Genomic DNA, 27,693 nt, shown 5'->3' on the forward strand with positions numbered 1-27,693 from the left:
AGTAACATTAAGGTGGTAAAAACAAAAGCTGTGAAATTAAGTGGCAGTAGCACCATCTGCCCTTTTTAAAATAAGTTTATTTTAAGGTCGGGGTTAACATTAAACACTTTCAGATACTCAGATTTCATTGAAAATGTCCTTCCACTTTTTATTCTGTATTGCAATGGGGAGAATTGGGGGTGAGTGACTCAAAGTGAAGAAGTGTTTTTGCATTTAAACTGAAATAACTGCAGCGACTTCCTTCGTTTACTGACTTAGTTGTTATTTGGAACTTGAAAAACAACCTTTGTTTCCTCCATAGGTGCCAATGTGCAGTTCTGTTAGTGGCTTTTTAAAGCAACAATTAGAATTCCTCTGGAAATTAGACACTTTCTGGTGAGATCTGCCAAAATTATCTGTCCCAAATTATAAAGCCTAAAATTCCTGTGCTACAAAGTGAGCGGGTTCGGCTGTGGATACAAAGGAATTGTGTTTCACGCTGGAGATGATTTGCTGGGTGATGTTTCACTTCCCCCTCGCTGCCGGAACATTTCTGTTGTAAATGTCCGAGGTGGGAATGGTAACAAAGTGTCCTGGGTAAAGACTGGGGAAGGGAATGACAGTAGCAAGAAACTAACCTAGGAGCCGCTTCTGTTTCGGCAGCGCGCAGAATCCACGGTCTGAGGGCGGAATCGAGTGCGAGTTGACAAATGCCCCGATAGCTCCGGGTCCCGGCGGGCTCGCACGGTGGAACCGCAGCCAGGCTGGAAGCACCTGGAGCCGGTGCTGGGGCGGGCATCGCCCGAGCTGTGCCCGGTCCCCAGCGTGTCCCCAGCCCCGAGCACCGAGGGCCGGCTCCCGGCGTCCCCGGGCAGCGCCTCCCACGGCCCCGTCCCCTTCTCCGGCCCGGGCTCGTAGCTCTGCCGCGGTCATTGCCGTGCCCCCCGGTCATTGCCGTGCCCCCGGCCCCGCTGATCCCCCGGTCATTGCCGTCCCCCCGGTCATTGCCGTGCCCCCGGTCCCGCTGTCCCCCCGGTCATTGCCGTGCCCCCCGGTCATTGCCGTGCCCCCGGTCCCGCTGTCCCCCCGGTCATTGCCGTCCCCCGGCCCCGCTGATCCTCCGGTCATTGCCGTGCCCCGCCGGCCCCGCTGCCCTCCGGGTCATTGCCGTCCCCCCGGTCATTGCCGTGCCCCCGGTCCCTCTGTCCCCCCGGTCATTGCCGTCCCCCCGGTCATTGCCGTGCCCCCCGGTCATTGCCGTGCCCCCGGTCCCGCTGTCCCCCCGGTCATTGCCGTCCCCCCGGTCATTGCCGTGCCCCCGGTCCCGCTGTCCCCCCGGTCATTGCCGTCCCCCCGGTCATTGCCGTGCCCCCGGTCCCTCTGTCCCCCCGGTCCCTCTGTCCCCCCGGTCCCTCTGTCCCCCCGGTCATTTCCGTCCCCCCGGTCATTGCCGTGCCTCCGGTCCCTCTGTCCCCCCGGTCATTGCCGTGCCCCCGGTCCCGCTGTCCCCCCGGTCATTGCCGTCCCCCCGGTCATTGCCGTGCCCCCGGTCCCGCTGTCCCCCCGGTCATTGCCGTGCCCCCGGTCCCGCTGTCCCCCCGGTCATTGCCGTGCCCCCGGTCATTGCCGTCCCCCCGGTCCCTCTGTCCCCCCGGTCATTGCCGTGCCCCCGGTCCCGCTGTCCCCCCCGGTCATTGCCGTGCCCCCGGTCCCTCTGTCCCCCCGGTCCCTCTGTCCCCCCGGTCATTGCCGTCCCCCCGGTCCCTCTGTCCCCCCGGTCATTTCCGTCCCCCCGGTCCCTCTGTCCCCCCGGTCATTGCCGTCCCCCCGGTCCCTCTGTCCCCCCGGTCATTGCCGTGCCCCCGGTCCCGCTGTCCCCCCGGTCATTGCCGTCCCCCCGGTCCCTCTGTCCCCCCGGTCATTGCCGTGCCCCCGGTCCCGCTGTCCCCCCGGTCATTGCCGTCCCCCCGGTCCCTCTGTCCCCCCGGTCATTGCCGTGCCCCCGGTCCCGCTGTCCCCCCGGTCATTGCCGTCCCCCCGGTCATTGCCGTGCCCCCGGTCCCTCTGTCCCCCCGGTCATTGCCGTCCCCCCGGTCCCGCTGTCCCCCCGGTCATTGCCGTCCCCCCGGTCATTGCCGTGCCCCCGGTCCCTCTGTCCCCCCGGTCCCTCTGTCCCCCCGGTCATTTCCGTCCCCCCGGTCATTGCCGTCCCCCCGGTCCCGCTGTCCCCCCGGTCATTGCCGTCCCCCCGGTCATTGCCGTGCCCCCGGTCCCTCTGTCCCCCCGGTCATTGCCGTCCCCCCAGTCCCGCTGTCCCCCCGGTCATTGCCGTCCCCCCGGTCATTGCCGTGCCCCCGGTCCCTCTGTCCCCCCGGTCCCTCTGTCCCTCCGGTCATTTCCGTCCCCCCGGTCATTGCCGTGCCTCCGGTCCCTCTGTCCCCCCGGTCATTGCCGTGCCCCCGGTCCCGCTGTCCCCCCGGTCATTGCCGTCCCCCCGGTCATTGCCGTGCCCCCGGTCCCGCTGTCCCCCCGGTCATTGCCGTGCCCCCGGTCATTGCCGTCCCCCCGGTCCCGCTGTCCCCCCGGTCATTGCCGTGCCCCGCCCGGCCGCGCGGGGGCGCGCGCGCTCCCCGCGCCCCCCATTGGCGCAGCGCGGCCGCAGCGCCCCCGCCCCGCGCTGTGCGGCTCCTCACGTCCTCACCGCCCCGCCCCGCGCCCGACGGGCACCGCGCGCCGCCAATCAGCGCTCGCCCGGTTCCCGCCTCGCCCAATGGCCGCTGGGGGCGGGCCGCCGGTAGCCAATGACCCCGTGCGATTGGCGGAAAGCGCCTGAGCGACGGGAGCGCTCCCTGCTGCCCCGCCCGTCGGTGGGCGGGCCGCCGCTCGGCGCCGCCGGCCAATCGGCGCCCGCGCTCGCCTTGTTGTTCGGCGAGCGGCTTCACCATTGGCTGGACCCGCCGTCCGTCACCGCTAGCGCGGCCAATGGACGCGAGGGCGTTGCCGCGCGCGGCCAATGGGCGCGGCGGGGAGGCGGGCGCAGGTGGTGGCCGCGGGGCGCTGCGCTCGCCTGGGCGCCCCCCCTTCGCTGCGCCCCCCGCGCCGCCGAGGGCCCCGCGCGCAGGTACGGCCGGCCCCGCGCCCCCGCCGCCCCCGCGCCCCCGGCCCGGCCCCGCCGCCCCCGGCCCGGCCCCGAGCGGCCCCCGCGCCGCCCCCGCGCCCCGCAGCTCCGCACCGCGCCCCCCGCGGGCCGCCCGGCCCGCTCCCGCCGCCCCTCCCGGCCCGAGCCCCTTCCCCGCCGCTCCCCGGCTCGGCCCCGGCGCTGCCGCTCCCTTCTGGCCCCGCCGGCCGCAGCCTCTGCGCGGCCTCCTCCGCAGGCCGGGCTCGGGACGGGCCCGGCACCCCCGGCGCCGCCGCGCTTTGTGTGGGTGGGACCCCCCGAGTCCCCGGGCCCGCTCGGGCTGTGCGGTGCGAGGGGCGGCCCGGGGCTCTCCGCACCCCGGGGCTGCCGGCGGTGATTCACCGCCATCGCGGGGATTTGGGCCATAAACGTGGATAAATGGCGATTCCGGGGGTTCGGCTCGGGGCCGTGGGTTGGGGGCGAGCAAAAGCTGCCGCTGGGTCCGTGATTCGGTACGGACGCTCCGTGCTGGGAAAACCAGGGGCAGGAACGTGACACCGGCGTGGGGTTTGGCTCTTTTATCTCTATTTTCCTCCTCCGGAGACTGTCAAAGTCTGAGGCCAAACCGAAGCTCTTTTCTTCTGTTTTTCTTTCTTGAAATTCCTGTATTACTTGTACATGTGTGTGGTATTATTGGCCTGAGCGGGACCCCCCGGCGCAGCCCCTCCCGTGTCCCCGGGCAGGGGGAACGGGGGTGCCCAGCCCCGAAACACTCGAGAGCTGCAGAATTTGTGTGTCCGGTCACGCTTTGGTGACTTCCCCGGGTTCCAGCTGCTCTTGTTTGCAGAAACAGATAGAAGATGGATGGGATGTGGGATGTGGTGGAAGGGGAACTCTTCAGAAACCCTTCCTGAGGGTCTGCAGAGGGGCAGATGCTGAGCTCTGCTCTGGGAGCAGGGACAGGACCAAGGGAACAGCTGGAGCTGTATCAGGGGGTTGGGATGGATCTCAGGGAAAGGTTCTTCCCCAGAGGGTGCTGGGCACTGCCCAGGCTCCCCAGGGAATGGTCCCGGCCCCGAGGCTGCCAGAGCTGCAGGAGCGTTTGGACAGCGCTGCCAGGGATGCCCAGGGTGGGATTTGGGGTGTCTGTGCAGGGCCAGGGGCTGGGCTGGATGATCCCTGTGGGTCCCTCCCAGCTCAGGACATTCTGTGATTCATCCAAAGGTGGTTCTTGGCTTTCCTGGAGTTCTTGGTTTTGAAGCTGCTTAGGAGCCAGGGCTGTTGCAGAAAGGCTGCTTTGGACACCTTGGTATTGAAGAATGAAAGTCACTGATGAGGTTCAGCTTTACGTGTGCTCCTTCTGTATTTTAATAAAGCTGCTGCAGGGACTGGGCCCTGCTGGGCACTTGCAGGGGCTGTGCTGCTCTTCTGGCCTGGGACACTGGTTTTTTGCTCTGTAACTCGTGTGTGCTGGGCCAGTGTAAATCTGTGTTATATCAAGCTTGACCCTCCCAAAATTAAGTTTCCTTTAACCAAAAATAGTTAATTTTAAGGAGCTCTGTCCGTCTGAAACCTAATAGCATTTCACCCACAACATTGCTTCTTTCCTGGGAACTTTCGGTTTTTTCTCATCTGTTTCCTTTTCCTGTTTCATTGAAATTCACAGACTCGGGGAAACCTTAAGCCTAGAATCGCAAACTTACAGTTACACTTCAGCAATTACATCAAGTAACTGTTGGAGGACCCAGTAACTGCTCTGTGACAGCAAGTTCCCAATTCTTGGGTTTCCCTGTAACAAGAGAAGGAAGTTGGGGCAGGTTGACCTACTCCTGCAGTGCCAAAAGGAATCCTAAAGGAAACCAGGGCTGTTCCTGTCTCATTGGAGACAGGAGTTCCTCCCATGCAAAGGAGATGTAGGTGGATGTAAAGTGATTCCTTGTTCCAGAGCTAATGTTCATGGATGAAACACTCACTGGAGCATCTTTTGACAGGAAAATTCTGTCTAACACTCCATGGGGGATTGTTCTTTCTCCTTTTTATGCTGATTGGAAAGAGATAATTCCCTTAACTGGTCCAGTGGGACCAGAATATATATGGTCCTATATATAAAAATTATGTATAAAATATATAATATATATACAAAAGGACATAAAAATATTTTTATACATATATAAAATATATAAAAGGAGTCAGATTTGTCAGTAAGTCAGAACACTTTGGTAAAGACCCAAAGTACACAGGTCTGACTTTCCAAGTTTGGCTTTAGGGTGAACATGGGCTTTTATAGGTAAAACCTTACACACATGAGGGGTTTCACCAGCTTTTGATGGGAAGTCAACAGCAAAATGCACTTTCAGGGGGAATCCCACCCATTTCCTTTAGATAATCCTGGTTACTGGTCCATGGGAGGTACTCACCTGTTAACCTGAGCTGTGGGCACAGTGATGCTCTCACTGGAAACAGTTCTCACCTCAACTCGTGTCATTCACCAGAGAAAGATTTAACAGATAAAGTGAGAGTTCCCAGCTCTGTAGGTGTTTTAGATCACCCAAAATACAGGCAGCTCCTGAAAACTTTGAGCTATTTCCATATAAAAGGTCACAAGAAATTTGATTCAAGTTGGGAAAACCAGTTTGGCCAGCCCTGCTGGAAAGGCACTGTGGGGATTTTACATTTATGCAGAGTTGTTTTATTTCCTCCTGGGATGTCCAGCTGCACTACAGCAAACAATGTCAGCATCAGGAGGCTCTGATTCACCTTGCGAGTTTAAATCTCATTTTTGAGAGCAGGGAATTCACCTGAGAGCAGAAATAATCACTGTGAGCTGCAGGCTGAGCCACCCAGGCAGCGGGGAGGGAAAGCTCTTGGCAGTCAGGAGAAACTTGGTGTTCCTTAATTAATTCTGGGCAGTACAGGAGGACTCGGGACTGGTGGTTTCCCCCCCTTCCTGACTCACTTCAGGGTTCAGGGTGTGCTGGGGAAGGGTTTGCAGTGCCTGTGCTGCTCCGCGTTCCTTCACTGGAGCATCTGTTAATAGCAAAGATGGATGACAGCTAAATATGTCACCACAAGTGAGGGATTTGCTTAATGGATTTGGATGCCACTGGGATCCTCCGGGGCTGCACAAGGCGCTGCTGGAAATAATTATTTGTCATCTGGTAAAGAATTCAAGAGGGTTTGTCCGTTTGCAGTAGCAACTGAAATCCTGGAGTCCTGCAAAATGTTGGCAGAAATCCTCTCATTTCACACAGGTTGGGGGATATTAATGTCTTATCACTGGATGAGAAAAGCGTTTTTCCATTTTCAGTGTTCTCCACTAAACTGATCACTGCTTAATAAGATTTCCTCTTTTTAACCTTTGTTTTGGACCAAATTTGTTCTGTCTTGTCACAGCTTAGGGATAGAGTCATTTGCTACCGTGGCTTAATTAAGGTACTTATTTTCATTTATATTTTCATGGAGTAAATAATTCTCCTTTATGAATGACAGAGTTCCTCAATCATATTCTTACTGGATTACACAGGAGAACACATTTATATTCTGCCCTTCCTTGGTCTGTGTGTGCCTCACTCATGGCAGCAGTGACCTGAAGCTTCATTATTTTTATATTTCTTTGCTGCTTCATAAGGCTCACGAACAAGCCACAATTCCCGGATTCTTGAAGAATGTAGGATTGCCCTTTTGTTCCCTAAATCTGTTAGAAATCCTGCATTTGAATATGGCCCAAGAAATGCATGTTGGAAGTTGGTGGGGGGGGGTTAAGTGATTTCTGAGATTTTCTGCTATTCCTTCACGATTTTGGATACACCCCCAGGGCAACGGGGAGGCGTTTGGTGAGTTTTTTGGTGCAGATAAGAAGTTTTTATGAAGTTTCCCATATTTGATCTCAGTTCTGTTGGCAGAACAAGCAGCACAGCTTTGCCTGGGAGGGGTGTGTCAGGTTTGGAGCTGCAGCTTCCGGAGAGACCTGGATAAAACTGAGCTCAGAGAGATTCAAATTGTCTCATTTCACCTTGAAGGTTTGGGCTCGATTTCGGTTTTAAATTGTCACTCCTTGAGTTGCAGTTTGGGCTAAAAGGTGTGAAATGGGTGTGAGCTGGGAGAAGCCGGGGGGTTCCCCGCCCTGTGCGGGGCAGGCGCTGAGGTTCCTCGGGAGCTGCGGGAGCCGTGCCGGGCTCCCCGAGCCGCCGCTGCCGCTGCTCGGCGGCGATTCCCTGGCGCTGGATGTGCCGGGAGCTGGAATGTGGGTCAGTGTGTCACACCCAGCCCGGGCAGCACCTCGGGCACAAAAGCAGCCAAGGGCTTCGTTTTATATTGGCAGGATAGTCAAAAACGCCTCAGACAACCCAATTTGTTGAAATGTTTTGTTATAAAAATCTAAAGGAGCTTAGAGAAGTTGGGCAAGTTACTGAGAACTCCAGGCTTGTCGTTCTGGCAGGGTTATGGAAGGAAAACTGGGAATTAGTCCTTATTAAGGTATTAATCTGATGCAGGAATTACCTTTTGGGCAAAGCACTGCAGTAGTCGAGGTTCCTGTTTGCTTTGCAAGCTTTCTGATGTTCTTTCCCCTAAGAATAAGAGACTATGGGCTGCTTTATTTTAACATTTGCAGTGCTGCTGCCTTGGATTGAGGTGCCACGGGTTAAAACTTGGAATTCTTGTTCAGATTCAACGGGCTCAGTCCGCATGAGGTGCCTTTTTAAATGCTTATTTCTGAAGTTGTTTCTGAAATACTCCTAAAGCCTTGCAGTAAATCCAGTGAAGATAATAAAATGCAGCAGAGATAACTCGTGCCATGCAGCAAACTGAGGTTCCTGCAGTCCTGGGTGAGACTGGGCCCCAGCAGTGGTTTGTGAACTGATCTGTGTGGTTTTAGGGTGAGTTTATCTTGCCTGTTCAGTAAAACTTCTGAGTTTTTGAGGTTCTGATCTGGATTTAGTCAGAAATAACCATTACATGCTAACTACCTTGCCTCAGGCAATAATAAACTGTTTTAAAGTCATCCAGATTTATTGCTCTTAAATGTAACCACCTTTTTTTTTTGCTTTTAAATACCGTTTGTGACTAAATAATTTTGCTGTTAGAGAAATGTGTAACTGTGCACTTCTACAGCAAAGAGGGTGTTTTGAGGGAAAATTTTATTTTCCTTTAATGAGCTACATATGCTGCTTGATTTCAAGTACAGGAGGATCTGGAATTGCGGAGGAGCCTTGTGGAGTGTAAAATTTAATAGAAAATAACTCTCAATTTATCAAATCCCAAGCACTGTAGATCTTCATCCCTGTGCAGGATGGGAATGTTGTCTCTGTTCCTCTTTCCCAAGTATTTCCTCTGTTATGTTTATTTAGCCTTTATGGAGGCTATGCAGAAATCAAAGCAATTTGAATGTTAAAAATGATATGAATTGAATATATAAATAGTTGGGGGGAAACGGTGTTAAGTTTAAATCCTTGCTGTAATTGTACAGTTGTTTAAAACTGGGCTGAACAACACCAAACTTCAAACTTGAACGTTTACACTTTGTTTGTCTAAATGCTGGAATTTGATTCTTGGGAATAGAGGGGAAGGAAGGAAAGTTGTCTCAGTTATCCTTACACCACATAACCATGATAGTTTTAATATACATATGAATATTATAGCTTTTAGTAGTCTATCTTATACACAGACCTGATGTCTTGCAGAAGTTTGTCTTTGATTCTGCTAAGAAGCTTTGGACAGAGCCTGGTCCGTGAGAATTGATGGAAATCAGAGTAATTTGTTGGCTTAGTGAGAAAGGAAGTAGATGGAAATAGAAGGATCTGCCCTCTGTGTTCCAGCCTAATTCATCAGAAAATGCCATTTCAGATAAACACATGAGGTTTCCATTAATATTTGTGTGCAGGATTTAGCAGTTAAATAATGAGTTAAGAGAAAGTTTAAAGGAGTTTTTCATGAGCAGGGTTCTCATTATTGTTGGGGAAATGCCTCAAATACTAAGTGAGGCAGGAGAAGTTAATCCAGGCACACTTAAAACCTGCGTTTTGTTGGTTTGATTTTGTGCCTCGGATGTCTGACACTTGGAGGCTGTGTCTGGGCTGGTGGCTCTGCCCCATCTCCCTGCAAGTCCTGCCCCTCCAGCCCAGCCCTGCAGCCGGAGCCGTCCCAGGTCTCGTTGTTCCGTGGCACCACAGGCGATCCCTGGGCACAGCAGAGGAACAAACGGCCACGGGTGGGAGCTCAGTCCCCATCCAAGTCTGTGCTGCTGGGAGATTTCCTCCTGCTTCCCGCTGTGGCCGGAGCTTTGTTTATCCCGTGGAATTTCGGGGTTCTGCTCCCCTCAGCAGGGTGTGGTACCCGTGCCAGTCCGTGCCCACTCCCGTGCAGCCTCACCGGGGTGCCCAGAGCTGGCAGCAGCTTGCAGGGCTGGGAGAGTATTTCCATGAGTCTTTGTGGCCCTTTCCAGCACAGCCCAAGGGAAATCCTGTGGGGTGTTGTTGGTTCAGGAGTGGGTTTGTTCCACGTTGGTGGTGTCATGCGCAGGGTAGCAGGGTCTTCTTCATCACCAGGGTACAGCTTTACCCTGAGACCTGGTGCCTCCTTCAGAGGGCTCTGCAGGAACTTGTGTTCTGGTCTGTGGAGAAATTGAGAATTAACTTTGTTTAGCAGGATCAGAGATGGTTTTCTGATGTTGCTGTGTGAACAAAGCGCGCGCTGTGCCCTCAGTGCTGCCGTGTGTCGCTGCTCCAGCCCGGATCGATGACGGGGCATTCGCAGCCAACCAGCAGCACCAGTTTGCTGCTCGCTGCCCTGGGAGTGGGGCAGGACTGGGCCCCAGTGCTGCTGCCTAAAGCCACGTTAGCTTCCACTGACAGGCACTATTTTAGTCAAAGTCACCCCTGGCTGACAAGTGCAGGAGAATGAGCTGGCATTATCCGCTCTGCCGACATCAATAGTGGGGCAGCAGCAGGGAACTGCTTGGAAGTCCCAAGCCTTTTCCTGGAAGAAGGATTCCCAGTCCTGTAAGTCCTTTAGCAAGCTCGAGTCATTGATCTCAGCTGGGTGTCTTGGACTTTTTCTCTGCTGTACAAAGGTTTCAGCCAACAGGTGCAGGATTTCAGTTGCAAAAGTGTCTTGGTTCACATCAGTTTTGGAAGGGAAAAGTCTCATGTAAAAGTCATTGAAATTAAAACTCAGTTCTTTGTGTGCACCGAGATCATGCCTCTGGAGACAAGTTTTAGTGCTTCCTCACAATGGTTGAAAATTAGAAGGTTTTCATAATATTTCAGGTTGTTACTCTCTTACAAAGAAACAGAATGTATCCAGCTGAGAAAAATACCTTCACTCTTCTTTTCAGGAGCTAATGGGGGCTCTGACTGCAGAATCCTCCTTTTCAGTATTGAGAGAAGGGTTTGTTCCCGTCTCGCCCTCACCCGCAGCACTGCTGGGGCTGAAAGGGGCTCTCAGTGTTCTCAGAATAGTCGGATTCTGCTGTGGAATCTCTCCGTGATGCTGAGAGCTCATTAGGGCACTGTTTAATTGAGGCCATCTCCTGAAAATCCCACGTGAAGCTGCAGCCGCAGCCCTGGGCTTGTCCCGCTGCCTTGGCCTCGTGTCCCGTGTGATCCCAGGAGCTGGGGTGGAGGTGACACTGAATCCTGGCACTGCTTTTCCAAAACACATCAGTGCTGCCACGTGGGAAGCACTTGGGAAAGAAATTCTCTTCTCCCCAAGCTTTCCCTGTGTCCTGGGTGTTTCCAGCTCCTGGGGCCGGTGGGGGAAGCTCCTGTGTCTCACTGAGGTCATGGAACTGATTCTCCCTTCCATGAGCTCCATGGCCATTTTATTGTAATAGCTTAATTAGTTTGATTAGCTAAATGTACATTATCTAGGGTAGGTGTTGAAATGTTCTTTAGATGGGCTTGAACATGGAAAGATCTTGTGCTTTGCTGTCTCTGCACTACAGAATTCCAGAGTGCCAGGTGATGCTGCTTGTATTGAGGCAGTAGACCTTTTAATTAATTAATTAAGCTTTGCAGGAAGTAGTTTTACCCTTTAATTAATTGATTAAGCTTTGCATGAAGTAGTTTTTGATCTCCCTTTCTTACTGGAGCATGTATTTTGAACTCTTTGCTTCGAGTTTATTGACTAAAAATTGGAATTCTGTGAGATAATCTTGAGGAAAAGATGGGATAAAGCCTGGCTTTGACTGTTTGTTTTTCCCCCTGGTTGTGGGCAAAGCTGCAAATCCTGGGAAGGCCTCTCTGGAGCAGATGGTGCTGGCACAGCTCCTCCTCAGGACGGAATTCAGGCGCCTTTCCTGAGCCAGCTCCTCCCGAGGAGCCTGGTGGGGCTTCCCGCTCCCCTCGGCTCCCATGGCATTTCCAGACCCTGCTTAAAAATAGCTCAAGTATTCCCGGGAAGATTGTGTTGGAGCAGGGCTTTGGGGATGGCTTCTCTCCATGTCCCACTTCTCCACACAGCCACCTTTTCTCCCTGCTCAGCTCCTTTTTCCTGGGGATCCACATTTGTCTTTGGAAACCTCTGGCAGATGGGTCCCCAGCTCCCGTGGTTCATCCCAGGGGTTGGAGATGCTGTTTCCTTTTTGTATTCCTGCAAAACAGTAGTGTAGGAAATCGCTCCCATGGGCATGGATCAATCTGCTGTTTCTCCTGAAGTGCTGACCCTGAAACAGTAATTTTTGTTCTTAAAAGGCAATTTTTGTTCCTTGTTTGGCAAGGTTGGGAATCTCCTTGGGCAGGGCCACCCTGAAGATGGAGGGGTTGGTTAAAGGGCCCTTTTGCTTCCAAACAGCAACAATTTCTGTTGGGAATTGGAAATACCTGTTGGGGTGAAGGGAGTGAAATGGTATTTTTCTCCCCCAATTGGTTTTGCTTTGGGATTTCCTGCAATACTGGGATTCCTAATTTGATTTTATTCTGGACTGGGCTCTGCATCTCTGGCTCCTGTCTTGAGAAGGGCTTTTCTGACTGTGATTTTATGCATAAAATTCCTTTATGGAAGCCTTGGGGAAGGGCTTAAGACTTGCAGATCCTTGTTTTGAAACAAATTTACATAGAAGTTACTCTGTAAAATTCTAATGTTTTCTGGTTTCTAAGATTTCACTCAAAACTGTTCATGTGACTTTGAAATGAAAAGTTTTACCCAGTTAAAACTAAGCCTTGGTGCCCTGAGTGTGGAATCTGTCCACATTAGTGTGCAATGCTGGTTTTAATTCCAGAAGCTGGGAGCACTTGCTGTCTCTGGAGCGAGTTCTGTGCCACACTCACCCATTCAAACACAGATCTGGGAGCGCTCCCTGTTTTATTTTGTGTTTTCCTAGCGCTACGAGTACTTCTAGGAGCATCTGGAATACTGCTTGGCTAGTTTGAAATCGGTTTAAATGCTCAATTGCTTTGCTCGGATTTAAAAGCCACGCTGGACGCGTTTCCCAGCGTCGCTTTCATCCTCCCGCAGCCCAGCACTGCCATCTCGTGAGCGCTCGGGGTGCGGGAGCCGCTGCTCCGGCGCGGAGGACGCCCTCGTGGCGATATTTGCAACTGAAATGCCACTGAAACATTTTATTTCCCTTACAGATTTCCAGCATAACCTTAAAGAAGGCCATTTAAAAGATTGTGATTTCATCCCGAGTTGTTTGAGAGTTTGTTTTGGATGTTTTGGAGTCGCGCATCTTATTTGCAGGGTGGCAAGTTCTGCACGCTGACAGTGCTGAAGGTGGTGAGAAGTTGTTATTTTTGGGACACCATCCTGATGAGGCACCGCTTTCTGTGCTGGACTGGGGGAAGATGTTAAGCCCATGGTCTCTATTTGGCCCCCCTCTGAGCTCTCGGGTGATCCTGGTATCGGGAGTTCCTGACTAAGTGGATTTTTGGTCAGAAGCTCCTCATATCCATGTTAGAGGGTGGTTCTTACAAATCCCTCCTTGTGGGAGTAGAGGGAGAAAATGAAAAATCTCTCCAGGCTTTCTGTGGAACTCATTAAAGTTGGGAGTTAAAGACCAAAGGTTTTAACCAGTGTCTTTTTCTGCCCCTTTTCCTCCTTTGTCCCTCTGTTTCCCCTCTCCAGCCACCGGACTGGAACTATGGGGTCGGAAAACCCGAGCCCGCAGAACCCTGGCTGCAAGATCATGACCTTCCGGCCCACGCTGGAGGAGTTCCGCGACTTCGGCAAGTTCATCGCCTACATGGAGTCCCAGGGAGCTCACCGGGCAGGGCTGGCCAAGGTGAGGAGTCTGCTCAGGGAGGGGGAGCTGCCCTCTCCAGGGGTGCAGATCCTGCCACTCGGGAGCCGTTTGGATTCGTGGAGTTGAGCACAAGGAGAATGGTACCTGGAATCTCTGTTTTGGTTGTGGAGAGAGGAAAAGAGAGGAGTTACAGGGCTTTTGTAGGGCCATGGAATGTTCTGAGTTGGGAGGGACCCACAGGATCATCCAGTCCAGCTCCTGGCCCTGCACAGACACCCCAACAACCCCACCCTGTCCCAGAATGGTGTCCAAAGGCTCCTGGAGCTCTGGCAGCCTTGGGGCCAGGACCATTCCCTGGGGAGCCTGGGCAGTGCCCAGCACCCTCTGGTTATGAGAACTTTTCGTGTGAAGCTTCTAAATTCCAGTACCTGACATAGAACTGCTTGGAAAAATCCAGGACTAAGTGATTAGAAGGGGTATTTCTGTGGCCATGTCACCACAGGCTGATGAGATCATTTGTTCTGACAGGGAGTTGTTAGGAGTGATATTTAGCTGGACTTAATAAAGCACAGCGGAGAAATAAAGCTGTTAGGCATGAAATAATTCTTATTTCTTCTAAAACATAGGTCAATTACTGGGTTTATTGCTGCTCTAAAGAGAGCTGGCTATTGATGAAGAGCTCTCTGTGGAATGTTTCCTTGTCCACTCAAGTGTACAAGCAATTACCTTCCAGGACTCTGCTAGGGAGATTATTTTAATAAAGCTTGTTGCTGACTTCCAGATGTTGTAAAGAAATTGCTTTACTTGTAGGATTAATCTGAGCATTCCAGGTCAGTTTTGTGTCTCTCTTGCAGCTGCAGTTCAGAGCCCTGTAAGGGAGGTTGAGCCCATCCTGCCCTGGAGGAGCCCTGCCCACCAAAATCCACAGCTCGGCCTGCAGTTTCTGTAACAAGTGCCGTGTTTGTTGTTCTCCCCCGCAATCCCAGGTGATTCCCCCCAAGGAGTGGAAGCCCCGGCGGACGTACGATGACATCGATGACATGGTGATCCCAGCCCCCATCCAGCAGGTGGTCACGGGGCAGTCGGGGCTCTTCACCCAGTACAACATCCAGAAGAAGCCCATGACCGTGGGCGAGTACCGGCGCCTGGCCAACAGCGAGAAGTGCGTGGGTGGGAGGGCTGTGCTTCAAACTGGGCATGGGGCAGTTCACGGGAAGCTTTTCTTTCTGGAAACGAGCTGACAAGGAAACATAGCCATGTTAAATGTGAAGCATTTTGGGGGAAACTGCTTTTTCTTGAGTCTCAAGCAAGTTTGTAACTTGGTGGGTTTTGGTGTATCTCGGATCTTTTTCTGGGAGTTGGTGTAGAAAGGTTGTTCAAGTATTTGGCTGAGAATCTTCCTGAAAAGAATGGCTTGGGACCAAAAAAGGATCTCTTGGCTGTTCTGGAAAAGGTGTTCCATGGCTGGGGTAGAAATACAAATGCCTTGGAGTGCTTGGGCTGATACTGGGGACTCTGCAGAGCACTTCAGCCAGCTGGGATGTGCCAACTGCAGTTGCATCCTGTTTCCAGAGTCGGGAGTTTTCCGGAGTTCCCTGGGTTTTAATCAGTACTGAGATTATGCAGTCATGGCTTTAAGCTGAAGGAGGGTGGACTTAAATGGGATATTTAAAAGGTGTCCCTGCCTGTGGCAGGGGGTGGGACTGGGTGAACTTTGAGGTCCCTTCCAACCCAAACCACTCCATAATCAGCTTTGGAGTTTTTCTGGCACCTGAGAACTCCAGCTGCCCTCAGCTCCCTGTGGGATAACATCACCTCACGTTTCTGTGGGATGGAGATGTGGTGCTGCACGTCCTGTCAGTCAGCCTGCCCCGAGAGGGTTTGTGGAGAGGTGGAAAAGGCAGCAAATTCTATGAATTAAAGATGAAATTCACTCTCAGCACCTCCTGGGGGGGCCTGCTCTGACACCCCTGCTGCTGTCAGTGGTGGTGTGTGCTGGGTGTTCTCAGGACTCCTCACATCCCTGTGTTCCTGGCAGGTACTGCACCCCTCGCCACCAGGATTTTGAAGACCTGGAGCGCAAGTACTGGAAGAATCTCACATTTGTGTCTCCCATTTATGGGGCTGATATCAGTGGCTCCCTGTATGATGCAGTAAGTGCAATGCTTCTCCTTTGTTTATTTTAGACATGGACTCTTTGTTGCACTGCTCTCATTAAGGAGCAGTAATTCAGAGTTTCATTGACGTAGCCACCCTAGAAAAAACCCCAATACCTTTGTTTTTTTCTCCTCATTACAAAACTGGGACTGAACTTCCCCTGAGATTCAGGATGTCAGTGGAAGCTGTGAAAAGCTGACTTTTAGTAGAAAATTAAGGAGAAGTGTGATTTAAACAAATTCTTATTAAGCCTGTGGCAAAAAATTATCTATAGCTTGGGCTTTGTTTCTTTTATAAGGGATTAAAATAGAGATTTCTGTTGAAGCTCCTTAGAAAGCCAGAAAAAAAGCAGCATTTCAAGGAAGTGGTGCTTTATCAGAATTATTTTTTGATTCTTAACATAAATAAATTATTTGCATTTGGATTTTAAATTATTTGCATTTGGATTTTTTCTTTGTAGGCAGCTCCATTAGGATACAATGCACCTGTACACTGAATTATTTTACAATTCAAGTTGTTTAAGCTTTTCCTTGGTGAAATGTCATTCTCTGCTTCAAGTAATTCTGTAAATGATAAAGGTTTCTCTCTTCTTACTCTTTTTCGGCAGATAATTTAAATCTCTTCCTCTGTAGTTTTCTTTTGAGTGGAAAGTGGCCTTCTTTGGTGTGATGTCTGATTGTGTGTGAATGTACAAGTGTCTTTATTATCTGTATGGTTTAATATGGGATTGATTAGAATAAGCAGAGATATCTGAGGTCCTCAGAGCCATGGACATCACAGGGATCCAGAGGATTTGGTGCTGGGATGGGAGCATCACATCCTTTCTGTGCTGTGATCAGTGGTGGGACACAACCAGGCACAAGCACAACTGTTCTCCAGATGGTTTCCCTGTTTTTACCTGAGCTGAGGTAGAAGCTTCTGCCCCTTTGGCCACATTGAGGTGGTTCTGATCAGGGGAAGAGCATCTGAGAGAAGGGTGTTTTACCCTGAGTTTATGCTGTGTTCATTACCAGAACAGTTAATTAATAGTGGGGTATTGCGCAGTGCAAGAGCCTCATCAGAGTGCTGGAGCTCCCTCGTGCTTGTGGTCAGAGAGGAACATTAAATAAACCTTTCTGGAAGCAGAGAGGTGTTAAATTAATGCAGGTTACACCATTATCTCCACACTCCAAGGCACTGAGAGGGAGCTGTGGGCTGTGGTTGTTCTGCCATTTCCCAGCACAAACCATTTCTGTTGGGTTCCAGGACGTGGATGAATGGAACATTGGCAATCTGAACACCCTCCTGGACATGGTGGAGCACGAGTGTGGCATCATCATAGAGGGTGTGAACACTCCCTACCTCTACTTCGGGATGTGGAAGACAACTTTTGCTTGGCATACAGAGGACATGGATCTGTACAGCATCAACTACTTGCATTTTGGGGAGCCCAAATCCTGGTGAGTGAGGGCTCTTGCATACCCCTAAAATACCCTTTCCACAGCTACCAAATTCCATCAGGTTTACCTAATCTCTCAATTCCCATTTTTTCCTCTCCTCTCCTACTCTACATTTAAAAGCAATTTCACTTTCTTTCATGCTGGCTTGCTCAGAGGCCTAATTCCTGACTTTCAGGAGGATTAGGGAGACTTGTTGACATCACGATTAAAACCAGATTTCCTCACTTGGGGATTTTTGCAGTCTAATGCACAGGAGAGCAAATGGGGATGGGAATGTGTGGATGCTTCAGAGGCACTGTAATAGTGAAACACTGTTGTTCTTGCACTGTGCTCTAGGCAGGAAACATCTGTTACTTTCAGATTTCCATTATTTAAATACATAAATATGTTCACAGCTCCAGGGACAAGTTAAGTTAAAAGGTTACTTTTCCATGGTCATTTTTTGGCCTGATGGTAAAGCGTTTTTCAGCACTGTTGATGCATAGACTGGTTGGAAATAACTTTTCACAAAAGCAGTTGATAGTTAAGGATGAAATGAAGAACGTAGGAAGTCTGGAATAAGTTACCAAGAGCCAATATTCTTCTTTTTTTAAGCAATTTCAAAGTATAAGTGCAGAGGCTCAGCAACCCAGGGGAGCTTTGCTGAAGATCTTGATGTGACTAATAAATATTGACATTTGCGTGCAAATTAGAGCTGAAATGTCACAGGGAGGCTCTGCTGTCACCGTGCCCGGGCCGTGGCAGACGAGATCCTCCTACCTCTCAGGGCTATGGGTCCCTGGTGACTCTGAGTGGCTCCGGGTGTTGGTGCCTGTGGCACGTAAAAGCCCCCAGGAGCCAGCAGACTCTGAATGAATGGCTCCAGTGCTCTTTTCCAGGCCTGGAAAGGGGTGGAAGGAGGGGCTGAATCTGTGAAACATGAATGGGAATTAAAAAAATCTTCCAACACGTCATGAAATCTGTTTCCCAGCATTCCTGATCCTCTGCTGCCGTCCAAGGCACGAGGATTTTGCAGAATCTCTTGTGATGCCTCTGTTAAACAAGGTTGAACTCCAGAAATGTATTTCTGGGTTATGACTGGGATGTGACTGCTCTCAGGGGAAGGTTCTTCCCCCAGAGGCTGCTGGGCACTGCCCAGGCTCCCCAGGGAATGGGCCCGGCCCCAAGGCTGCCAGAGCTCCAGGAGCATTTGGACAGCGCTCTCAGGGATGCCCAGGGTGGGATTTGGGGTGTCTGTGCAGGGCCAGGGCTTGGAATGGATCATTCCTGTGGGTCCCTCCCAGCTCAGGATATTCCATGATTCTCTCAGTTTGGATCCTGTCAGTTTTTCCTCCAGAATCCCTTCATTCCAGCCCATTTTCCTGGTCCCATCTCCAGCAGATGGTGCCAAAGCCCACAGGAAGCTCCTCATCCCCTTTGCCCACGGAACACAGGGACACCAGCACAGTCCCAGCAGGAGTGGGCAGCTCCAGGAGGGGTGAGAGCAGCTGATCTGAGGTTTGGGTTGGGTTTTTCCATCCTTTCTCCAGCCTGTGTTTGTGAGAGTCACTCGTTCTCTAAAGCTGCCCCACCTGGGGGAAAATGAGGATTTTGAGGACAAGACCACGTTTGGAGCAGAAGGTTTTCCCTTTCAGTGGAGTTGTTATAGGTAGGTGACAGTGTGTGGCACAGAACGGGATGGGTTGTGACAGGATGCCACTGCTGGCTCGGCAGGGCCTCCCTGCTCTTCCCTTGAGCATAAGGCAGGAGTTTGCCACTCCCCAAGTTACTCCTTCCTTGTTCTGCACTGTGACAGGTCCTCTTAAGGAGTTCTCAAGCTCTTCTGAACAAGCGTTGGCTTCAAAGAGTAAATCCCAATCCCTTTGGAGCACATCTGGAACTTTCCAGGTACCTGAGCCGTTCTGGGAGTGACTGCAGCCATCCCAGAGCTCAGCTGGGGGAGCTCTTGGACTGCACTGATGGAATTCCAGTGCTGCAGCCTGGCTTTACTCAGGGATGGCTGAAATGTTCGTTCTGTTTTGCTGGCACCACCTCTGTGGAAATTTCCCAGCTTCCTTCGTCCTTTTTATAGACTCCGTGACTCTGACAGTGATCATCTTGGAAGCACCTCAGGGAATAGCAGGAGTGTGGAGAGTTAAAAAGTCTACCAGTTTGGGGTTGAGCTCTAAAATAAGAGGCAGAGTTATTGTTTGGCTGTCAGAGATATTTATTCAGTGGAACCAAGGACTCTCTATATTGGTGGTATCTGCTTCAGAATTGCCTGTTAAAAACCGTAACTCTTCCTTTGTGTCTCCCATAAATTATCTTGGGGTGCTTCTCTCCAGGCTGTGGGAAGGGTGAGGAGCCACCAGCCCTGCTATCTTCTCAGGGGAAAGGAGTCAGTTCCCTCCCAGACCTCATTCAGGTGGGTTTTAGGAAAAGTCTGTGTTTATTTCACAAAATCCCAGAATTGTTTGGGTTGGAAGGGACCTCTGGAGACCCCCCCAGTCCAACGCCCTGCAAGCTGGCTTCACCAGCTGAAAGTGGCTTCTCTGTACAAGCTAACGAGCATCTGCCTGGTCTTACAAGTCCTTGATTAATGAGTGTCTCTGTCACTGCAGAGGAGTCCTGTGCCAGCCCTCCCTGTGCCGGTGCTTTGCCCTGGCAGAGCAGGACAGGCTGCAGCACTGGGACCTGTCTGCACAGGATTGGGTCACTGGGATGCAGCTCAAAAACTTGTTCAGCACCAAGTGAAGCCGTTGAGCAATGAAAGGTCACCCAGTGATGAGGGAGAACAAAGGGGTAATGGAAAACAGCCATTTTCCTGTTCCCAGCCTCATTAAATGATTTATCTGTGCCTGTAGATTGCAGTGCATTTATTTACTGAGTTCTGTTGTGTTGTAGTGAGGAGAGCAGGACTGTTTGTGTTCAGCCCCAGGGGCTGCTGCTGCTGCAGCCCCCATCCCACCCTGCCCTGGCTTGGACTCGCCTCATTCCAGGGGGGATTATCCCTCCCGATGTGCTGTTCCCAGGCTCGTGCTCTGCTCCACGCCGTGCTCACACTGCAGTTGTTTCCAGCTGGAAAATCAGTCTGACAGGTTGAAGAGGAAGCGTGGAAGGTGTGGGCACTTCCCATGCAGCACCCCCGGAACTGGGAGCAGTTGTGTAACCTCATGTGAAGCCCCTCAGGCGGGAGCTGCCAGATCCAGCCTTTTCCTTGCTTTTTTCTCAAATTACAGAGAAATGTCCCTCGCCCATTAGGAATTTAATTGCCACCTTTTCATAGTCTCAAACTTTTGAAAAAACGGAAATGTATTTCATTCTGCAGCCCCATATTAAACCTCTCTGGTAGGAATTTTTACGGTATCAATTATACACATTATGTGTAATTACCTCATACACTCCTGTGTGAGATCTAAAATTGAGCATATTGTCAAACGGTGCAAGCAGAGACTGATTTTATAATGACAGAAGCAACAAAGCTGCATGCCAGGCCTCATTCTTCATGGTTATTATGGCATTTTATTGAGCAGCGGATGCAATTCCAAAAGAATATTTTTAAACGCTGAGGTGCTCCACCAGCACTTCCCTGTATCTCCACAAAGATGTGCAATCCCTACCTGGAGGCTTCCTGGGGTGGGGAAGTGCTGCAGGAAACTTTGAATCTCAGTATTGTGAATCTGCCAGATACACTTTAGGAGTGTAACATCTTTTTTTTTTTTTTTTTTTTTTTTTTTTTTTGTCAACAGTGTAACACCTGATTGGTAATGAAGTTATTTTTCTTGGATATTTTGTGACTGATCTTGCTGTACAGCAACAGTGTTTAATTTACCTTCTCTGAGTGCTGGGGGGATGTTACACTCCTCCTCTCAGAAACTGCAGGTGTTAAACCAGACTGACACTGAGGAAGGTAATTGATTTTTATAAAATGTCCCTTTTCCCTTATCATGATGGATGTTTAATCCCCTTTAATTAAAACAGGGAGCCAGCTTTAGCTTTTAAGTTATATCATCTCCTCTCCAAAACACTCCCTCGCTGGAAGTGGATCATGCCTAATCTGTTTGACTTTGATATCACAAAGTACACTTTATGCCAGAACAGCAGTTTATGTGGAATTAAGGACAAATTACCAAAGGAACTTTAAAATAATATGATTAGTTGGAAGCACTGGTCACATACAATTACATTCTAGAAACACTTCTGGAACTCTGTCTTGTGGAAGTCTGCAGACTACAAACCTGAGGGTCCACGGAGTTACCCCAAGCCTTTGTTGGTTAAAATATTTTAGGATTTCTGCTTTCTTCCTTCCAGGTGCCCAGAGAGGCTCCCTGGGTGGGGTAAGTCCAGTCTTCAGCAGAGGAAGGCAAATCCATAGGAGGACTTGTGGCTGCTCCATCCCTGGCAGTGCCCAAGGCCAGGCTGGACAGGGTTTGGAGCCACCTGGGCCAGTGGGAGGTGTCCCTGCCCATGGCAGGGGTGGCACTGGATGCACTTTAAGCTCCCTTCCAACCCCAACCATTCTGGGATTCCATGACTTTCTCATAACATCTACAGTTTAGTACATTTGTTGTATCTGGTAGTGCTGCTGTCAGCAGGGAAACGTCACCTTTCCTAACAGGCCTGTGAGGGGGAGATTTAAACCAAGATGTGGTTGTTCCCTTGGGAGAGGATTCCCAAAGGAGCCCTCTCTGTCCTTGGCTAAAAGCAGCTCCTGAAGCAGCAGCAGCTCTGAAGTGCTGAGGATCTCCCTGGTTGTATTTCTCACTCTTGTCCTGGGGAGCACTGCAGCTTTCTTAGCTGAACTCTTGTCCTGTCCTCCCCTTAGAATAGAAAATGTTAATCCCTGGAAAACTGCCTTGGAGGAGGAAAATGACCTAACACAGTCGTGGAGCTTAACTCTTGCAGCTTCTCTCCTCACTTTCCGTGCAGGGTGCTGGCCCCTCGCCGCCTCTCCTGTGTGATGTTCTGCTCTGTCCCCCTGCTTTAACGCTCTCCCAGATGTTCCATGAGCTCGGCGTAATTCCACCACTGCTTTAATGTTTGGTAGGGAACTGTGTGGCTGCAGGGGGCAGGGCACTGTCCCTTCATCAGTTATTGCCTCCTGCCATTCCCTCCTCTCGGGGGGCACTGCCCAGGCTGCTGGAGTCACTGCAGGGATCAGATGTGACTGCAGGTGTGCATTATTGGGATCTCAGTAGCCCTTGCAGTCTGGAGATCCTGAGATTCCTCAGGCTGCATTAGCTGGAATCACAGCTGAGATTTGCCCTTGAGGGAGCTGGTGCTCCATGCTGAGAATTTTTATTTTTCTGAGTTTCACTTTTCCTGTTTCTTGGTGTTAGGGAATTCAGGAGAAGATTCTGCAGCCTTTCCTCCCTCAATCCCCAAAGTCTGCATCATCTTCCATGGGAAGTGTGTGAGGTGTCCTTGCTCTTAAACGTGTTCCAGGCCTGGCAGCAGAGGTGTTTGGAGGCTTTTTGGGTGGAGTGGGGAGAAAGAAGAAGCAGGGAAGGCCATTTGGCCATGATGGCAGCTCCTCACAGCTTCCAGATTTCCTTCCTGCCTCTGCTGTCCCATGTAATCTGTTTTTCAGCTCTGCAGTTTTGGATGGAGAATGAGCAGAATTTATGGTGGTGGTTGATTTATAGATTAACTGCAACACCATTTGCTCTCAGGCAGATTTGGCAAAGCAAGACCCTTTTCTGTTGATAAAAGGGAGAGAGAAAGGAACAGGGATATTCATTAAAAGGAATAAAAGGAAAGTGAGATAAAGTATGACCAGGCAGAACAGCTTTTCACTCTCCTGACTCTTCTAAAATGAAGGTGAAAGCTGCTTTGGGATGGGCTTTCTGCACTGAGAATCCATGTGCATGTTGATTTGCTGGGAGATGCATGGAAGGAGGGATGTGTTGAGATGCAGAGTTGTATCCCCCTGTAATTCCCTGATAACTGAGAGCAGAGCAGTGAGTTATTAACACAGCCCTGCACGCACTGCAGTCATTAGTTAATCAATACAAACCACTCTGCCGCCAGTACCCAGCCCAGCTCCCAGCCCTTCATCCTGGAGGTGGTGCTGTGGGAGAAGGATGAGGTGGATCCATCGGGACGGGGCCGGTGCTGGCTGGTGGTTTGCTTTCAGAATCCACAGGGTCACCACGTTCCAGGACCTGAATGAGCTCTGACTTGTGTTTGTGGATTATCTTCCCAATCAGGTGCTGCAGTGGAATAGTGCAGATTTCTCTTTTAATAGACTCAGGTTTTTGTGGTCTTTCATTAGGCTGCTGTAGAGAGATTATTGAAAGGTCATTTTTCTGCTGCAGAGGAGGCACAGGATTTGGGGAGTTAGGACTCGTGTATTGCCTTTCTTCATTCACCCTCATCTAACTGAGAGAAAATGCCATGAATGTCAAGCCAGACTCTGGGACTGATGGAATCAACTGTGGAACTTGTCTGAGGAGGGACTGGTGCTCTGTGAGAGCACAGATGGATTGACCTCAGCCTCAGCACCCCTTTCACTCAGCTCAGTGCTGTCTGTGCTTCCCCTCCAGAGCCCTCTTTGGTTTTTATTCTCACCCAAACCCACTGCAAAAGGCAGGGAATTGTTTTGTACTCTGCTGCCATTTTAGTTTTCGGTCTCTGCATTTTTGGTTGCCTTTACTGAGCCTGTTCAGTTGGTTGAAATTAGAAATCTTAGAGGCTGAGGTTCATCTGTGAGTTGTTGTACCCGACCCAGCAAAGAGGAGACCCTTCCCACCTGTGGTTCCTCTTGGCACTTTCCGTCATGATCTCAGAAGGACGAGGTGCTGCTCTGGGGTCACGTCCCCATTTCCACAGCGACATCCTCAGGTGGCTCCCGCCCCACTGCCCTGGTGGTCCGTGCTGTGTCTGCAGCACAGTCATTGCTGTCAGCTCAGGAGCCTCAGCTGGATTGAGAGAAACAGGTCTTTGATCCAGGAAAGCTCTTGCTCCAACTCATTCCTGCCTTTGGAAAGTGCCTGCTCAGAGCTCAGGCCTCATTTGAAATGAAGATCTATGGAAGTCTGACAGGATCACAGATTGGTTTAATAACAGAGGCTTTTGAGCAGAGCGCTGAGACAGGAGGGGAGGGAGATGTGCTTCCATGCTCCATCTCACTCCTTCAGCCTGATCTGACTTGGGCCCTGTGGGACAATGAGCTTGCAAATTCCAGCTTGGCATCGTGCTGGAAGCAGGGCTTGGAAAGGCCGGGAGGAACCAAGAGTGGTGCTGCAGAGCTTTGTCTTTATTCACATTTTGTTAACACGTTGGCAGAAATCAGCGGGGATTTTTTTTTCTTTACTCAGCAGAGAAAATTGTCGAGGGGTGATGCCAAGTGCAGCACAAGTGTGGTTTAAAATAAGAGGAGCCTGTAGTAATGACAGCACTTAAATAGCACTCTGTGCTGTCTGAGAGCTGTGCACTTGTTAACCCCTTAATGTTCCGAGGAATAGATGTGCTGGGTTTGCATCCACTTCATTTCCAACTGCCCAATCAGAGACACAAAGGGGATCAAACAGAAGAAATACAGGAAACTTTACAAACTGTGTCAGTGATCTTTATCAAATCTCAGCTACAACACTTGTGGCTTTGATGCTGACAAGAACACAGCGCTCACTTCAAAGCAGTTGTAGTTGGAAATGGTGCAGTTTGATGGATGAGGAGCATTAAACCTTTGGAATGCTGGATTTTTTCTCCTCAAAAAAGAAAAGAGTGTGTGTGTAGAGGCATTGCACCTCTAGCACAAGGGGTTTCCTAATCTAAGAATATCTTTCATTACTCATGAGCGAATTTCTTTTGTTCTGCTGTAGGCAATTATCCGTGGTTTTTTCAGGAGTACGTGTTGCTGTGCCTGGTGAAGGAGGCAGCTCACACAGGTCACTTGGTACAAGGCACAGATATCTCTGATCTCCCCTGGTTACCTTTTTTCTCCTTGTTTCTGGAGCTGAAATGAGCTATTATTTTAGAACACAGGCTCTTTGAAGCATAATCTTTGCTTTTCTTTCTATTTGTATGGTATCCACTACAAAAACAACCAGTAATTAATAATCTGATTGCCAGTTTAGGGAAATAAATCTGATGTGAACAGGTTCTTCCAAATAAATAACGGGGAATGGCAAGGGGATGAATATTGTAGTCATTCATCTCTGTTGAATTGTGCACTAATTATCTTCTTGGCTAAACTGAATGAGTAAATGACTTCATAATGTTTTTCCCCAAACACCTTTTCTTAGTAAAATGGCTCCTTCATGCTGCTCATTCACTGCAGACAGAGGCAGGCTGTGGGATATTTTTACACGTGGAGGGAGAGACACTCCAATGTGCTCTGTAATTTTGTGCTTTGTGCCTGGCATTTGTGCTGTGGAGCTGACTGGACTGGGGCAGCGAGAGTCCTTCCAAGAGCAGATGGTTGTTCACATTAAATTCTCTGCTTTAAAATAGTATTTTAAAATTGCATTTGGAGTTCTGGAAAAATCTCTTTGTATTCATTGAGTTGGGGGTTAGTGAATCCCTGTGAAAGTAGCCCATTGTGCTAATCTTGGAGTTCAGTTGTACCTCTTGAAAATTCATATTGCTTTAAAATCAGAATTTTAAGAAGCTCCTGTCTAATGTCACTTCTTGAAACTAATGGCTCTTTAATCCTATTTCTAGCTAAAGGCAACTTTAAGGGTTGAGGAGTCTTTTAGAAGTACATGATTGGCACAAGTTAGGCTTGACTCTAATCTTCCAGTACTCAATCCCTGGGGATTTGATCCCAACTTCAGAGTAACCTGAGGTATTCTGCCCATCCTTACTGGAAAACAAATGGAGACTTTGCAACTGCAACTTCAGTTTCTCTGGGGAAGGAGGAAGTTTTTTATCCTGTTGTTCCATTGGCAGCAAAATCGCTGCCATTTCTTCATATTGTGGATCATGAGGAAGTTCTGTGTGTGGAAGAGTGATTGGCTGGAGTGAAATGGCCCTTGGGTGAGTGCTGGGTGTGTTTGGTGCTGCCCAGACCCTTCCTGAGCAGCTTTGCCCTGATTTTCTCTCTGTGCTGGTTCCCCAAGGGTTGCACTGAGCAGCTGTGGGAGGCAGAAGTGTTTGGTGTGTTTTGGGCTTGTAATTTGGTCCTGTCATTACTTATTTACTCCTAATAATGGCTTTTGGAGTTGATACTCCCCAGCCTCTGTGTTTATCTCTCTCCCTGGGTGTATTTCAATAAAAATGTCATTATTTGAAATCATTGACACTGCTGGTTAAAGATACTGGCTTCCATCATCTGTTGTCCTGTGAAATGATCCATTAAAGATAAAACTGCAGGCACTTGATAGAGGCTCTTTCCCAGGAAAAAGGAGCTCTCTGATCCCTGTGTCATCTTATCTCCAGAGCAGTGCTTGCATTCCTGATGGGACGCAGCAGAAGGGGATAGGAGAGGGAATCCAGAGATTTTCCTTCCTGACCAGGATCTTGAGAAGGCAGACAGGATATTTCCAGCCCATTCAGTGTGGGCCAACCTCAGATTTGATGAGAAGAAGAAAAGGAGTTCATTTCAGTATTTTAACAAATTGTGGGGAGAGAGGGATGAAGGGAGGTTAATTACGGAGGAAGGTGAAGGTGAGGAAAAGAGAGCTGACCGTGGAAGGGAGGTGACAGTGCTACCAACAAAGGAACAATCAGTTCTTCTTGTTGAAATACCTTTTTTCTTTTCCCTACAGGCAAAACAGCTTAAAAATAGTGTTGGACAATAGGAGTTGGACTCTGATCCCTGTGGGTCTCTTCCAGCTCAGGATATTCTGGGGTATTCTAGCGTGGAAACCCCCACGTTTACCCTGTGCTTTGCTCTGACACAGTGAGGAGATGTTGTTTAATGAGTGTTTTACCTTGTAGAAAAATGAGGCCTTAGGAGCAGGATCTGAACTTTGCAGGGAGCACCCACCCTGTGCTAATGGTGGTTCTTAATGGTTCTGTTGGGTGATAAATATTCCTGATGGACGAGGGGTTTTCTTTGGACCCTTGGCTGCTGTCGTGGGGGCTAAAGATGTTGAAGGTCGGGGTTCAGATTCTGGGTTTATGGGCACCCTTTGCCTTACAGAGACTGAAATAGCAGCTTTTCATTCTGCCTGTCGTGGCTGAGAGCAGGTTGGCATTTGAATCTTCAAAGGGTCAGCGTTCTTGGCACAATTAAATCTGCTTTGAAGACAGATAACTCACCCCAGCTTGACACATGGGCCTGGGCGTTCTGAATGTACTGCTCCCGTTCTGTTTCTGTTCCTTATTCCAGTAATTATGGTGTGTTAAACTGTGTGGGGCCTGCTTGGGCAGACCTTGTGCAGACTCTGTGAAATTGAGTTTCTTACCTTCTCACAGGAACCGCACTGAAGTGACATTTCCAAAGTCTTGTGGTTGAAGCTCCTCCAGCCCATGGAGTCTGGACTCCCAGAGAGTGGGGGTGTGGCATTTGGTGAAATAATCACTGCTTAATTGCTCTGTGTTGGTGCAAGAGAGTGTAAATAAGGTGTGGAACAAGGTGTAACTATGAAAAACTCTGGGAGTGACAGCTGGAGGAGAAAAGGTCTAGGAAGCTTTGGGGGATGTTGGATGAAGGGACAGGATGGTCTGGTCCTCTGCCAAAGGTGGAGATGGCTTCAGGTGAGAAAAATTCCTCTTAAGCAAGGAAAAACCAGATATGAGCAGGGTGCTGTGGATGAAGTTTTTAGTGTCTTTTTGGCCACTGGAAGCCAAAACTGAGCTGACTCCCTTTGAGGAAGCAGCAGTGAGGGGAGAACCTGAGACTGGGAGGTCCCTGAGGAGCACCTGGTGCTGGAAGCTGCCTGAGTGAATTCCCT

The 27,693-nt window shown here is 50.1% G+C and overlaps 1 protein-coding gene and 1 long non-coding RNA gene across 5 annotated transcripts in view; one reads left to right on the forward strand and one right to left on the reverse strand.

Moving 5' to 3' along the window:
* Nucleotides 1-36: 36 nt before the first annotated feature.
* LOC116436037 lies at nt 37-902 on the reverse strand. Its single transcript, XR_004236910.1, has 2 exons — nt 618-902; nt 37-532 (listed from the first exon to the last, which is right to left on the reverse strand). It is a non-coding gene; the product is annotated as an uncharacterized LOC116436037 (long non-coding RNA).
* Nucleotides 903-3,035: 2,133 nt separating this feature from the next.
* Nucleotides 3,036-27,693, forward strand: part of KDM4B (lysine demethylase 4B) — a 72,572-nt gene continuing 47,914 nt past the window's right edge. For 3 of the 4 annotated variants that reach the window (XM_032092589.1, XM_032092591.1, XM_032092592.1), the window contains exons 1-5: nt 3,036-3,100; nt 13,160-13,316; nt 14,264-14,439; nt 15,316-15,430; nt 16,680-16,873. In XM_032092589.1, coding sequence (XP_031948480.1) covers nt 13,176-13,316; nt 14,264-14,439; nt 15,316-15,430; nt 16,680-16,873 — 626 coding nt within the window. In that variant the 5' untranslated portion in view covers nt 3,036-3,100; nt 13,160-13,175. Of the gene's footprint in view, nt 3,101-7,438; nt 7,975-8,778; nt 8,942-13,159; nt 13,317-14,263; nt 14,440-15,315; nt 15,431-16,679; nt 16,874-27,693 lie in introns of those variants that run through there. The other variant, XM_032092590.1, reaches the window with a different exon arrangement.

The sequence above is a fragment of the Corvus moneduloides genome, chromosome 28, assembly GCF_009650955.1.
Source record: "Corvus moneduloides isolate bCorMon1 chromosome 28, bCorMon1.pri, whole genome shotgun sequence".
In the NCBI taxonomy this organism is placed as follows: domain Eukaryota; kingdom Metazoa; phylum Chordata; class Aves; order Passeriformes; family Corvidae; genus Corvus; species Corvus moneduloides.